General features: G+C 37.4%; 2 protein-coding genes across 2 annotated transcripts; one reads left to right on the forward strand and one right to left on the reverse strand.

Moving 5' to 3' along the window:
- Positions 1–1,649: 1,649 nt before the first annotated feature.
- On the reverse strand, positions 1,650–4,385 carry LOC307007782 (uncharacterized protein). The gene is made up of 5 exons (XM_079630129.1): positions 4,197–4,385; positions 3,806–3,964; positions 3,574–3,673; positions 3,116–3,246; positions 1,650–2,974 (listed from the first exon to the last, which is right to left on the reverse strand). Exons 1-5 carry the CDS (start codon positions 4,248–4,250, stop codon positions 2,681–2,683), a joined length of 738 nt encoding a protein of 245 aa, XP_079486255.1. The 5' UTR covers positions 4,251–4,385; the 3' UTR covers positions 1,650–2,680.
- A 55-nt stretch (positions 4,386–4,440) lies between these two features.
- On the forward strand, positions 4,441–7,777 carry smim19 (small integral membrane protein 19). The gene is made up of 3 exons (XM_079630130.1): positions 4,441–4,941; positions 5,123–5,247; positions 7,026–7,777. Exons 1-3 carry the CDS (start codon positions 4,733–4,735, stop codon positions 7,085–7,087), a joined length of 396 nt encoding a protein of 131 aa, XP_079486256.1. The 5' UTR covers positions 4,441–4,732; the 3' UTR covers positions 7,088–7,777.
- The last annotated feature ends 6,379 nt before the right edge of the window (positions 7,778–14,156 follow it).

Consider the following 14,156-nt stretch of genomic DNA (forward strand, 5'->3'; position numbering starts at 1 on the left):
GGGAGGGACCTGATAAAATAATTTAGAGTACCGTTTCTATGGTAACGCAACGTCCAATTTCAAAATGCTTTTCACAGGATGAATTCTGAGTTCGTAAGCTTTCAAATGATACCTAATTTATGATAACTACTAAAATATGTGTGATGAAATAAAAAAGGCGATAAAAAATATATTATATTTTAGAGAATAATACATATAGTATACTTTTTAGAGGATAATATTATTTACAATTTTTATTGACAAATACTAGATAATATGTTTTATTATGAACTTTTAGCATGAAAACCAAAAGTTTCAATTATTAAAAGTGTGTGTGTTGGCTTTTTGTTACAAAGCTCAGAACTCCTGATTTTTTTGAGGTGCACTCTTGTCATAAATTCATTTATTACTGTTCCTACATATTTTGTAACAAGAAACAGTGCTAAAATATCTATTTACCTTTCCAACAATATATAGTTTGTCATCGTTAGATAAGAATTTAATTTTTAATTTAATGAAGTAAACTTAGGCGACAATTAACAGCATATACTCACGACTCCATAAAACACAAAGACTGTCCTTTTCTCTTTAATGTGCCTCATAAATGACACATGGATGAGAAACATGCATGAGACTGCTTTCATTATGTTTATATATTTATTTTAACAGTCATAGACAAAGTAAAAAGTTGCAGTTTTCTTTTTTTAAATGTCTTTTTTGACATTTAATCGTACAGGCTGTGAGTTAAAAGCCGATCAAACAGCAGTGTGTAAGAGAAAAGACAAATATTCAAGTTTGTATCACTCAAGCAAATGGTTGGAACAATACAAAGAACATACAAAGGTATTCAATGGATTGTTTATTAAAGGGGTGGTTGAGTATGATTTCACTTTTCTAACTCTAGTAAGTGTGAAATGTTGCTGTTTGAGCATAAACAACATCTGCAAAGTTACAACGCTCAAAGTTCAAAGCAAAGAAAGATATTTGCTTTTAAAGAAAACGACTACAACAAACAGCTGGTAGGGAGTACACGACATTCCTCCCGGGTTAGTGACATCAGCAACCCTACAATGTACATAAACAAACCCCGCCCCCAGGAACACATAGTCCATGTTGAGAAGAGGAAAAGTTGTTGTATAAGAGTACATTTGTGAGTCAGCTCAAACTTTGGCATCCATCTTTTCACATGCAATAGAAAGTCACTCTGTGTGCATCTCACAACAGTTCCTATACGAGCGATTTATAGATTATCATGACAGAATATCATAATTGAAGAAACTCCACATCAGCAACATAAATTCATCAACTCAGAGACGTCCTGTTGCTTTCTACATGTTGTCACTTCTTCTTGAGTCTCTCCATCTTTGTCTGACTCCGTTTTAACATTAAAGGCAGAACAGTTTCTGTCATTTTAGTGTCTACGTGAGGTAATCACAGCTGCTAGCACACACACACACACACACACACACACACACACACACACACACACACACACACACACACACACACACACACACACACACACACACACACACACACACACACACACACACACACACACACACACACACACACACACACACACACACACACACACACACACACACACACACACACACACACACACACACACACACACACACACACACACACATTTATTTTACATCTTGTGAAAAGGGCATTTTACCACCCCTTTAACTTCTAGAATTATCTTAAGAACAGACTAACAGGATTCACATTTTATATTTTCATTTGTTTCCCGTCCTGCGTTTTAAAATGTGTTTCCTCTTGTTGACACCTACAGGAGAAAAGTGTAATGTTCAGAGAACAAAACAGCACTGGATATTCACATTATACATTATTTCGATAGTCCTTTTTAAACATTCAAGTAACTTTGCAACTACATGTCAACTGATTCTACTAACCCGAACCTAACAGTCTACTAATTCTCTAATGAGAGCTAGTTGACACGTAGTTGCAAAGTTACTTATAGTTAGTAGAATGTTTAAAGTGGACTATCGAAATAAAGAGTAACCCAGATAATAAAGGCATTAAAAATGGTCACAGAACTACGTTATAGATTAGATGATTGATTATCCGGCTGTATAAGACAGCCATTCACGCTGATTCATTCCAAACGTTGTCCTCACAACTGTGTGTTTTGTGAATGCATTTGTGGAACTGGATATTCAGATCTTCTCTCTCCTTTTAATAAATGATCAATCAAAGCCTAACCAATTTAAATAAACAAGGACTTCTTTATTGTTCAGTATAGAAGCTTGTATCTGCCACCGAATAAAATAAAATAAAAGTAATTGTGACTTTTTTTCCTTGCAATTGCGAGTTTATATCTCGCAATTCAGATTTTTTTCCACTCAAAACTCTGAGTTTATATCAATTGTGAGAAATAAAGTCTGAATTGTGGGATATAAACTTGCAATTGCAAGAACTGCGAGCATTTACCTTTTTTATTTACGTGTCTGAAAAGAGTTTCCATATCATTGTGAGGACTAACACTGAAACAAATGTAACTAATAAAACTCATGTGCATACATCAGTGAAAGTGTAAGAGAAGCCACTTAGGGTCATATTTTGCAAAACATGTTTTCTTTCCTGATTTTAACAATCAGCTTAATGATTATTTGACAGGTTTTTTTATGTTGTACAATATTATACATTTGATCCAAAGTCGGATATGGGTCTATTCGCCCTTGACCTGCCCATCAGAGGCTTTTGCTTTGTCTCTCGGCACTCTACCCATGTTGTAAAACTCTGTGTTAGGTCTCATGTCAGTCAGATGGGCCATGCGGTTAGACAGGGCGAAGAAGGCAGCGATGGCAGAAATGTCCCAAATATCCTCTCGGTCAAACCCATGAGCCTCCAGGGTGCTGAAATGTTCCTCAGTTATTGTTTCACTCCTGCAGACGGTCAGAGCAAAGTCCAGCATGGCTTTCTCACGGGCGGTCAGATCGGCAACCCTGTAATTAACCGCAACCTGTGGGTAAAATCAATTTTAAGCCGACTAATTCTCACTTTTCAACATCATTTCATATTATTTATAGGATTCCTGGAAAACGGACACTGAGAGGTGTTGGTGTTGGACAGTTTTACATGATTTTGTTAAAATTTTAGGTACCTGATCAGCCAGCAAGGGTTTTTTGGAATAGATGCGATGCAATGCACTGTGGGATACCACACAATACAAGCAGTGATTGTGAGCACTGGTCGCAACAACGATCAGTTCCCGATCCGCTTTCGACAGACCACCTGTTACAAAAGTACAATAAAATACATCCTGATTTTTTTTTTTTGTGGGTCCAAATGTTTGTTTTATCATACATGGTTTCCAGTTATATTGAAGAAAGTACTACCAAAATCTTTTAAAACTTTTTTTAGATGGATGATATAGCATGTTAGCTACAGGACATGACAACTTTCCAGAATTAGTTTCCTATATGTAAATAAGTAAATCCCAATCTTGCGTCAGTTGAAACCTAATTTAAAATACATGTTTACATGCTGTATAGATGTGGATTAATTAAATAAAAAAGGAGCTACTTGCTACTATGAAGCATTAATAATAATAGGTCGTACCACTTTCCTTGTTCATGAGGGCATTATAATAAGAGAAGAAAGCCCGAAATTCATCAGGACGATGGGCAAGAACCTTGAAGACATTGGGCAAAAACCCTCCCTGTAGATGAACACAAGAAACACAAATTTCAGCATATTTTGTGCTTCATGTGGAGCCATATGGGTTTGAAATATCAGTAGGGCGAGTATATGATGATGAACTTTCCCTTTAAACATGAATGTGATGCCAAACCTTCTGTTCAACCTCCTCCATCAGTTCCACAATGTCAAATGGCAGGTTCTTCTTGTTTGGCACTGGATAGCGACTGATGTCCTCTGACTCTGAACTGCAGTGTCGTGTGTGAGAAGCTGCTATTTTCACACAACCTCGGCTTGCTGGGGAAACTGAGCACTGCAAAGGACAGGGCTTGGTATATAGTTGCATCCATTAATTCATACTTATAAACAACTTGTCATTTTCCAAGCTCAGCAATTACAGAGTAATAAATGTGTTTATGATTACAAGCAATTACAGAAAGACATACAGGTGCAGGTATGTTTTGCGTACAATTGTCGAAGCTTTTAAACAATATATGGTTATGTCACAGTTCAGAAACCCATTAATTTATTTAAAAAAAACTTACCATTATCCCAAAATTAGAGCGGTGAATGAGCTTAAAAGCGCCTCGTAACGACATTGTTAAACTTTATCATGCAATGGTGCTCTCTGTGTTTATTTTGGGGAAAGACAGTCACGTGTTCTAATGGGCAGCCAATCAGCGAGTCTTGTTCTGACACGCCTCATTGCCGTTCGACCAATGAAACCATTCCTGCTTTCACGCAAGGAAATGAAGCAAAGCATAATAATGACCGAGTACATAAAACAGTGTCAAAGTAAAAGTGCATTTGTGTGCGCGTGAAGAGCAAAAGAGTTATTGTTAAATTATTATTATTATAACTAGAATAATATTGTGACCCAGGCTCTATCATTTATGTAACTGAATTTTCCGCCACTACCAACTAATTCTCCAACTACCACTGAAGTCCTGATGACATTTATAAAGATGATCACCAGTTGTTTGATTAGCTAGTGATACAAGTCGAAATCCTGTCAAACAGTTGCACAGGGACCTTTATTTTGAACTTTAATCTGCACTGCTCTCTGCTTATGCGGAAATAAATGTTATTGTTGGAGTCGCTGTTTTCTGATAAGATCGATTTACATCACATTTTTTTGCATTTTAATAAACGCGTGATTATGGCTGGGTATGGGGTGATGGCAGATGAGGAATCTCTGGATTATTCAGTTCATGAAGCCTGGAATGAGGCTACTAATGTTTACCTGCTCGTTATTTTGGTCAGTTTCGCCCTGCTTATGTACGCCAGAAAGTAAGTCTCCATTTAATTTCATATTCAGTATCGCTCGATCATGCAAATACATTGACCTGTAAACATGATCACAATGACACGTAAAAGCTGTCTCGATGAAATCATTTACACAAAGCGCTTATGATACGTCTATAAAATAAGAATATCTCTCTTATATTTTTTCCTCTTCTTTTGTTTTAAGAAATAAGAGGAAGATAATGCGTATATTTACGCTTCCTCCAGCAGTCGGCAGTTCACCAGAGCCAAACTTCTACGACAGTCTGCAGAAAGTCCGGCTGAGACAACAACTGGAAATGTATTCACTGGGTGGGTTGGGTTTTATTTTCTCTGTTATGCATCTTGTCCTTTCGAAAAGTTGCCATGGTAGGTAATAGCTGTCTGGCAACATGCAGTTAGTTATTTTTCTTAAAATACACATTTGGATATTATGCATTATCTATCACTTTAATTGGACTAATAAAAAAGTCTAGCACTCTCACAGTTCAGCTAATGGTGCATTAAATTGCTGCTTTACCCAACTGCATTCTCTCTACATTTTTCATTTGTTTATCATCATGTAGGCTAATCCATTATCAAATCCCATTATCATTATTTGTATTACATTTTAAAGGCACAGTATGTAAGTTTTGCCGCTAGATGTTGCTTTTTCAAAACAATAACAAAGGCGTTAGTGTGATGATGCTGCGAATAAGCGTGGAATCATGGGAGTTGTGTCTTCACCTCCACAGCCAATGGAAAGCAGTCCGATGGGACTCAGGCAGAAATCGTGTTTATTGGTGAGCTAATGTATTAACGTTTTATTAACATTACTGTGCTTTAAAGCAAGGCGGGGTCGAGAGCCTTGGACATTAACATTGCTGTTTTTATTATGCTTATATGCTGCAGTCGGCCGCTGCCACTCCTTTCGCTTTGTTGTTTACGCATCTTTTATGGTTCAAATTACCATTAAAGTTAAAGTTTAACATCCACCTCCTAAAATACATTTGAGTGTGTGAAAGTTATGTTATAATGGTACTCCTCAGTGGCTTGTATGAGACACTTGTTGCAAACTGTAATAAACTAGACTGATATTGAAGTATAATATTAATAAAAGCGGGATGACTTGTATTTTTAAATGAATGGTGGAGAAAATTCTGTATTATTTTTAATACTAGCCACTTGACAAAGTAGCATTGTCTCTGAGGCATGGTACAGCAAACATGCTACTCGCGGTAAATCAATAAAACAAGAGATTTAAACAATAAGACTTCCGTTTTTAACTATATAATAATATTTGTTTTCGGTCGATAAAAGTATCCAAACAGTTGCTCACTTGTCTAATAATACGCATAATATATTATAGCGTCTTTGGTGTTTCAATTGTTTCTACGTAAATCGAGGGATATGACGTCATTGACAGGCGACGCAATGACACAGGCCGTTACACTGGTTAGAATAGACAATTTTTCTGGATTTAAGCATTGTTAATGTAAGTAGCCTACAGAAGTCAACAAAATATTGTTTGGTTTTTTTTTTTTGGATATTTGAATCCAAAAATCTTACATATTGTGCCTTTAACTGCACACATGTACATTTAAATTCGCATGTAACAACACAAACACTTCTCATTAAATTAATATTCAGTATCATCTATTTTCTTAGTCTCCTTTGAGCTTAGTCTCCAACTCCACCATGTTTTAAGAACATTTTAAATTTCCTCAATCTCCATAAAAAATCTTGTATTATTTCCATTTTGACATATTTGTATAATTTCTATCAGTCAATGTACATGTGTTTTAATTGAAAGCTAAACATTTCGATAAGTCTGTGATGTGTTGATTGTTCTGATGCACAAATGTGATCGTGCTCAAATTATCTACATGCTGCATATGTTTTTTTTTGTCATAATTGTGCATATTATGAGAACTATGCCAGAAAGTCGATCTGTAAAACAAACTGTTGAAAAATCCAGATTTTTAATAGATTAGTCTTCAGCATCCTTATGTAAGGATGAGCTCAGTCTTGAAGAGAATAGGTTATCATCGTAGTTTTGCAAGATTATAATGGGGATATTTTCAAATCCCTGTTGTATGTTGTTTTCCCAGCTCGTAAATATGACCAGCAGCAGCAGTCGCAGTCGGACAGTGTGCAGCTGTCAATGGAGTGAAGTCACCAGAGGAGGCGCTCTTCACCCGCATATGGTGCAGAAGTGCAGAACGGGCCACATAGAGATGGGGATTGCTGAATGTTATGTTTTATTTGAAGAGCCTTTCTTTTTCTTCATTACCTCTCAAACGTTCAGAAGAAGGGACAGTTAGTTTAAGAACTTGTGATTTTCTTACAGGGGCATTGGTGGACTGTGACACAGACTGCCCTCTGGTGTTGGAAGTGAAATTGCTTAGGCTAATATCTCAACGTTTCACATGTTTGACAGACGTCATCTCTGTGCCGTAATGTTGATCACTGTTTGTGATCCGCACCCAAACATTAAGATCAACATTTTAACTCGCCTCAAAATCATTGTTACAAAATGCTATTTAATGTTGACCAAGTAAAGCTGTTGAAAATACTGTACACTGATTTTGTTGTGCATGCTAGGGTACGCTATTCTCCAGTACTGTATTATATTGCCCTCTAGTGCTAGTTTACATGCATGTCAGTTGTTTTGGGCTGATCTGCCAGGCTGTGTAAAGAATAATTTGCCAAAAATAAAGATTTCAACATTAAACAAATGTAAATTTAGTTAATTAAATAATTTCATGTAAACTCAGTGGTGTTCTGAAAAGAAGAGGAAAAATCCTCTGTTCTTATATATATATATATATATATATAAATAATGTAAAAAATCATGTTAGCCTACACTTAATGTTGTCACATTTTCCTGGTTAAATAAACATTACATAAAAAAAGAAACCAAATACAATTCTATTTTGTATTTTTACATTATATGGGCAGTTCAGCCAAAAGTGTTGTTCCAACCCCATAAGACATTCGTCTTCGGAACACAAATTAAGATATTTTTTATTAAATCTGAGAGCTGGATCACTCCTCCATAGGTATCTATTAATTGAAACTTGCCGGCCCAGAAAGTTAGTAAAAACATTACAGTGGCTCAACCTTAAGTTTATCAAGCGACGAGAATACTTTTTCTCGCTCAAAAAACAAACAAAAATAACGACTTTATTCAACTATCCATTTTCTTCTGTGTGGGCCTCTGAGTGAGTTCACATAGTGCTGCGCTTCTGGGTTGTACGTCAGAACGTAGGTTCACTATTGGCTGACGCTGGTCATGTGTGTGATGCTGGCCAATAGTGAGCCTATGTTTGTACAACCCAGAACCGGGTTACCAGAACAAAAGAGCTGATGCCAGAGCAAGGTGAGCGGCTGCTTATATGCCTCGGCAGTTAATTGAAAAATTAGATGGGTTCTCTCCTCCTGAAATTACATTGTGAACTTCACTTATCTGCACCTATGGAACCTTTCCATTGTTTATAGAACTTAGCTCCGCCCCTTTCAGCGCTGCACTCGTTGTGTTCCGGTTTTTATTTCCACGGCATGAAGGTAAGATCTTACGGATTTATGAATGAACCACTCATTTTAAAATCTTCCCGATCTACGTTTATGACATCCTCTTCAAACATTACAATGCTTGTGATCACTTTAGTTAACTCTACAATAAGTAAATCCACTTCACCAGCTACTCTTCAACAGCGATGCCATAGAAATATACAGAGCTACTGCAAAAACGGAAGTTCAAAGACACAATTCTAAAGATGGCCGCGCGCTTGATACTCTGCGGGAAAAGGTTCTTTAGATTTAACACACTTGCTACTGGTAAGTGCAGAATAGACACAGAGCCACCCAGAACACCTTAGCAACATCATATATAAAATACTGTGACACACACCAAATCAAAGCATCATGTTGGCAACTCTTGTATGGATACCACACCAATTTTCTTCAGTGTTAAAATATAGTTTTATTTTTTCAAAAAACACTGAGTGAACAAAGTGCAAGAAATAAGTCCAAGTGAGAAATGAAAAACATGGAGTGAGAAATAAAAGTTAAAAGGTGTGAGAGAGAATCACAATCTTGGACAGTCTCGCTTTTGTTTTTGCGGCTTTGTTCTAATCGTTTATTTTTTTCCTTCATGCCGCTCTTCTATCATTCTCTGGCTTCTGATCCGCTGTGGTATCATTTCCCCAGATGAATCACAGAAAGCTAAAGAAATGATGGCTCGCCTCATCTTAGTCATCTGCCCCCCCTCCCGCCGCTTCCTCTTGCGCTTTCCCTCAGGTCTCTATGGAAATAAGATGAACAAACTCTTTTTTTTAATCATTTTTCAACCTCCAATAATTCAAATTTTATTTTATATCTTTCACTTTTATCCTAAAACCCAGAGAGTCTCATAGCAAACCGTATGCTGTTTAAAACAAAAATGAGAATTTGTGAAGAATCTTCTTGCAGCTTTTTCCCATATCCGTCAAGCTCCAAAAAAAAAAGATTCAAATAAAAAAAAGCTCCAAAAAGAATCATAATATAACTCGTGTGCTATATTCCAAGTCTTCTGAAATCTGTAAAGAAACAAAATGAAAATCTGAAAATCTTTCCCTAAAATCAAATACTATGTAAGGTTACAAAACATGCAAGATCCAGTGGTGATTATTGGTGTCATTGACGTCAAATGGCAGCATATTTGAAGTGAATAATAGTCATATGGACTATTTATGGTGCTTTTTAAAATCTTGACAGACATAAAAACATATGGGGAGATTCTTCAAATTCCTCCTTTTGCGTTACAAATGGCTTTGGAACAACATGAGGGCGAGTAAGTAATTGTAGAATGTTCTTTTTTTGGTGAACTGTTGCTTTAACACTCAAATAACACATTATCCTTCCTTCTGTCTCTCTCTTTCCTCTTTTTTCCCCCGGTCCCACCCCTTTCATTGTTTAACGAACACACAGAGAACTGAATTCCAGGTATTAACGCATGACATGCATCAACACAAATCTTACACATTCGTTCTGCATCCGTTTGCAAGCTCAAACCAGAGAAAATAATCGACGAACCAGAGGAAAAATAAACCAGAAGGGTTGAGGAGCAACGTCCATGGCCGCTGGATTTCAACACGTTCATCAGCGTATGGTTGATGTTTACTGTCTGGCTGTCGTTCCCTGCCCCTGTCTCGATCCACTGCGCTGTTCTGAGACCTGTGGCTGCTTGAAGCCCAGACAGATGTAAACATGGCCTGACCGCACGCACTGGCCCCAGGCCAGCGACTGGCAAAAACAGCCAGGAATGTCAGTGCCACGGCCCGACTCCCTCTCTCTGGGTTTTTACACCCAGTTACACTGGCCCACTGCCACAAGGCCCCACAAACCGGTCAGTGTTAAACAGAATCACTTTATTTAAAGGCATGACACAAGGAGGTTGTGATCTGCTTATACAACATGCTTATGAATAGTACAAACATTTATAAATGCTGTGAGTCAGCAACATTTGAGTTGAAATAACAGTTTATGAAACCGCCGTGAATGCATTATGCAGCTTTCAGGCCTGTTACTTGGTACAGGCGGTGAGATTATTATTTAATGTGGCTGTCCCGTCTGCTTTTTTAATAAAGTTTAAAAAGCTACGGACAGCCACTTGGAGGTCATGCATTATGTCAATGTCACATCCTCCCGACTCCTGGGGTATCTTATCTTGAACTGCATTTCCCATAACCCATTGCCTGGACTGATGTTTGATTACTTGTTAATGCCTGTGTTTTCACTCATTCGTTGTGAAGTCTTGTAAGTGTCGCACTGCATTTCTAAATGCTCTGGTTGCCTGTGTTTTGGTTTTGACTGCCCAGTTTCACAGATTTCCCTGTGTTTTTCAGCCCTGTGGTCTCCTTGGTTGATCTGCCATGGGTTTTGATCTATTGCCTGTTTTATGGATTATGATTTTGGATTGCCCCAATAAAGCTGCATTTGGATCCTCAACCGTGTCATAAATCTAAATTTATACTGCACAATTTAACCGGATACCTTATCAGTACAAAACTGTAAACATAACTGTAAGATAGCTTTTATACAACAGTTAAATAAACTAAAAATTCACATTAAAAACATATGTTTTAGACACAATATTGACAGATACTTTCTATAGTTCTGCTCAGCCAATGGAAATAGTTCCACATTAACCCACAGCATAATTGGCTATACACAGTAGTGGCGTTCCTGAATGAAGCACTGGTTTTGAACAAATCGATTGGATGAATGATTCAATGACTCACTCATAAATACTGTCAGCTGTTAAAGGGATGGTTTGGAGTCATTTCAACCTAGGGTCCTTTGCACCATGTCCTCGAGCCAAACACCCTTTTGGCTCGAGGCTCGAGGGAAAAAGGGAAGCTTTTTTTCCCTTGGTCGAACATTATTAAAGTTAGAGCTTATTTAGAGATATCAGCCGAATGGCTTAGTGCTGGCGCTAATGGATCCAAGGTTGTATCTCGTAAATTACCCCAATAATACCCCAATGATTTGGGAAAAGCCTGTAAAAGTCCTGGCAGAAAGCGATGCGTAAGGATGTAGTGTAACGACGCCCCGTTCCTGGAATGGTTGTCAACACTTCGGAAAAAGTAATAAAAAAATTTGGATATACCAAAAATATGTGGGTGTTTGGCTCGAGGTCATGGTGCAAAGGACCCTAGGTTGAAATCACTCCAAACCATCCCTTTAAGTTTATGAATTAATCAGCATTTTCATTAATCAAATAATTAATGATTCATTGCCTCACCCATGAAGAAAGTCATTTGTCACCATTTACTGGGGTAAAAAAAAAAGTAAACTGCACTGAAAAAGGTGCGGCCTGGTCACATTTACCATTGTGGTATGAAGTTTTGTAGGTGAAATCCCATCATGTAAAAAAAAAAATTCCATGCTGATTGGGAATTTCACGTGAGGGTAAAAAATGACCCCACACAGGTTTCACACTTTTAAGAAGGCAAATGGCAGTATAAAATGTGCAGTATAAACTTGCCTCACATTGAAATTGTCATATTCATGTCATTTCACTATGAATGCACCTCAATGCACATTCCCAGCATGTCTAAAACGAATTTGCTATTATTGCAAACCTTCACACTAACTGGCATTAAATGGTGCCATATGCAAGTGATATATGCAAGTTTTGGATTGAAAGACTGCATTACCAACCTGATCTCATGAGAAAATGTAACTCATTTATGAGTTTTGATTTTGTACGTAAATGATTTTTAGAAAAAAAAAAGCATAGCGCATAAAGGTCCACATTCTAACTTAAAAAAAAGTTGCCTTCAATTTTTAAGTACAATCGACTTGGATGTTTAAGTCATTTCAACCTAATTACATTAAACTGACTTTCAAAAATGAGTTGAATCTTGCACAGTCGTGCTCAGAACTAATGGCACCCCTGGTAAATATGATCAAAACTGGCTGTAAAAATAAATCTGCATCGTTTATCCTTTTGATCTTTCATTCAAAAAATTGCCAAAAATCTAACCTTTCATTGAAGTTAAATAATTGAAAGTGGGGGGAAATCACAAAACTCACAAAAGATTGTTGAGCTTCACAAAATAGAAACTGGCTGTAAAAAAAATAGCTAAAGAATCGAAAATCCCCATTTTGACCATCAAGGCAATAATCAAGAAGTTATAATCAACTAAAGATGTTACGAATCTGCCAGGAAGAGGACGTGTGTCTATATTGCCTTAATGGACGGTGAGGATGATGGTTTGAGTGGCCAAAGAGTCTTCAATAGTCACAGATTGAGAATTGCAGAGATTAGTTGAGTCTTGGGGTCAGAACGACTATAAAAATCAAACAAATCAAACAACCCCTTCACCACCACATGTTGTTTGGGAAGAAAAATCCTCCTCGCTCCTCCAAAAACAAACTCCAGCATATTCAGTTGTCAGACACGACTGGAACTTCAAACGGCACAGGGTTCTGTGGTCAGATCAAACAAAATAAAGAGCTTTTTGGCAGCAAACACGCTAGATGTGTTTGGTGCACACAAGGATAAAAAGTACCCCATGTGTACAAATTAATATACCGTTGGATCTTTTATGTTGTATTTTTCTGCTGGAGGTCCCAGACTTCTTGTTCAGATACTGTAAATGGCATTGTGGATTCTATCAAATATCAACAGATAAAAATCAAAACCTGACGCCTTCTGCTAGAAATAACCGTCCGTGGTTGGATCTTCCATCAGGACAACGATCCAAATCAACTCAAATTTTTTTAACAGAGCACAAAATGAAGCTTCTGCCATGGCCATCCCAGTTCCCTGTCCAAGTCAAGTCAAGTCATCTATATAGCGCTTTTAACAATGAAGATTGTTTCAAATCAGCTTTACAGTGATAAATGAATAATTTAAAGTAACAGAGATTGTTTTGGCTTTATAGCGGTTCTTGAATAAAGATATTTTCCAGCTAAAGTTAGTTTTGATTGATTCACTTCCGTCGCAACGATCATTAGTTATTAAATTAGAGATCGCTAAGACGACACCGTTCTCTCTAAACAGACTTTAAACGCAAACATGTGAGAAACGCTGATGGTGCTCACGAGAAGAATTAATTAAATAAAATTTGTAATTCCTTACAAACCAAGCCTTAACAAACTTGTCTGGCCTTAAACATTTTTGGACAGAATTTTATCACTTCGGGGTAGATACGCAAAACTGAAATTATCCCGACAACACTTTATCTGTGGTAAAGGGATCTTCCATAGGGAGAGGCTAGTTGGCACTTCAGCACTGCGTTGTCATCGGGTCCAGGCGAAGGTCCTTCGTCAGATCTGGATACGGCCTGGATCCGGCAGGCTGCGGGAAAACCTCGGGATAAACAAAGACACTAAAATTAGCGTAGATGGCATTCTTCTTATGATGTAACGAGTACATCAGGATTTAAGGGAAGTGTTCCCAGTTCCGGCTGACCTAATGCAGCTTAACATTGAGTTATAGAAGTCTATAATGTGTTATGTGTATGCTAGGTCAAAGAGATGTGTCTTTAATCTAGCTTTGAACTGACAGAGAGTGTCTGCTTCCCGGACAATGGTAGGAAGACTGTTCCAAAGTTTTGGTGCTAAATAGGAAAAGGATCTACCGCCAGCAGTCGATTTTGATATTCTAGGTATTATTAACTGGCCGGAATTTTGAGATCGCATTTTTTAAGTGAACTGAAGAGAAGAAGCACCAACATGGATCTGGGAAT

This window comes from Phoxinus phoxinus (genome assembly GCF_949152265.1).
Source record: "Phoxinus phoxinus genome assembly, chromosome: 12".
NCBI lineage: Eukaryota > Metazoa > Chordata > Actinopteri > Cypriniformes > Leuciscidae > Phoxinus > Phoxinus phoxinus.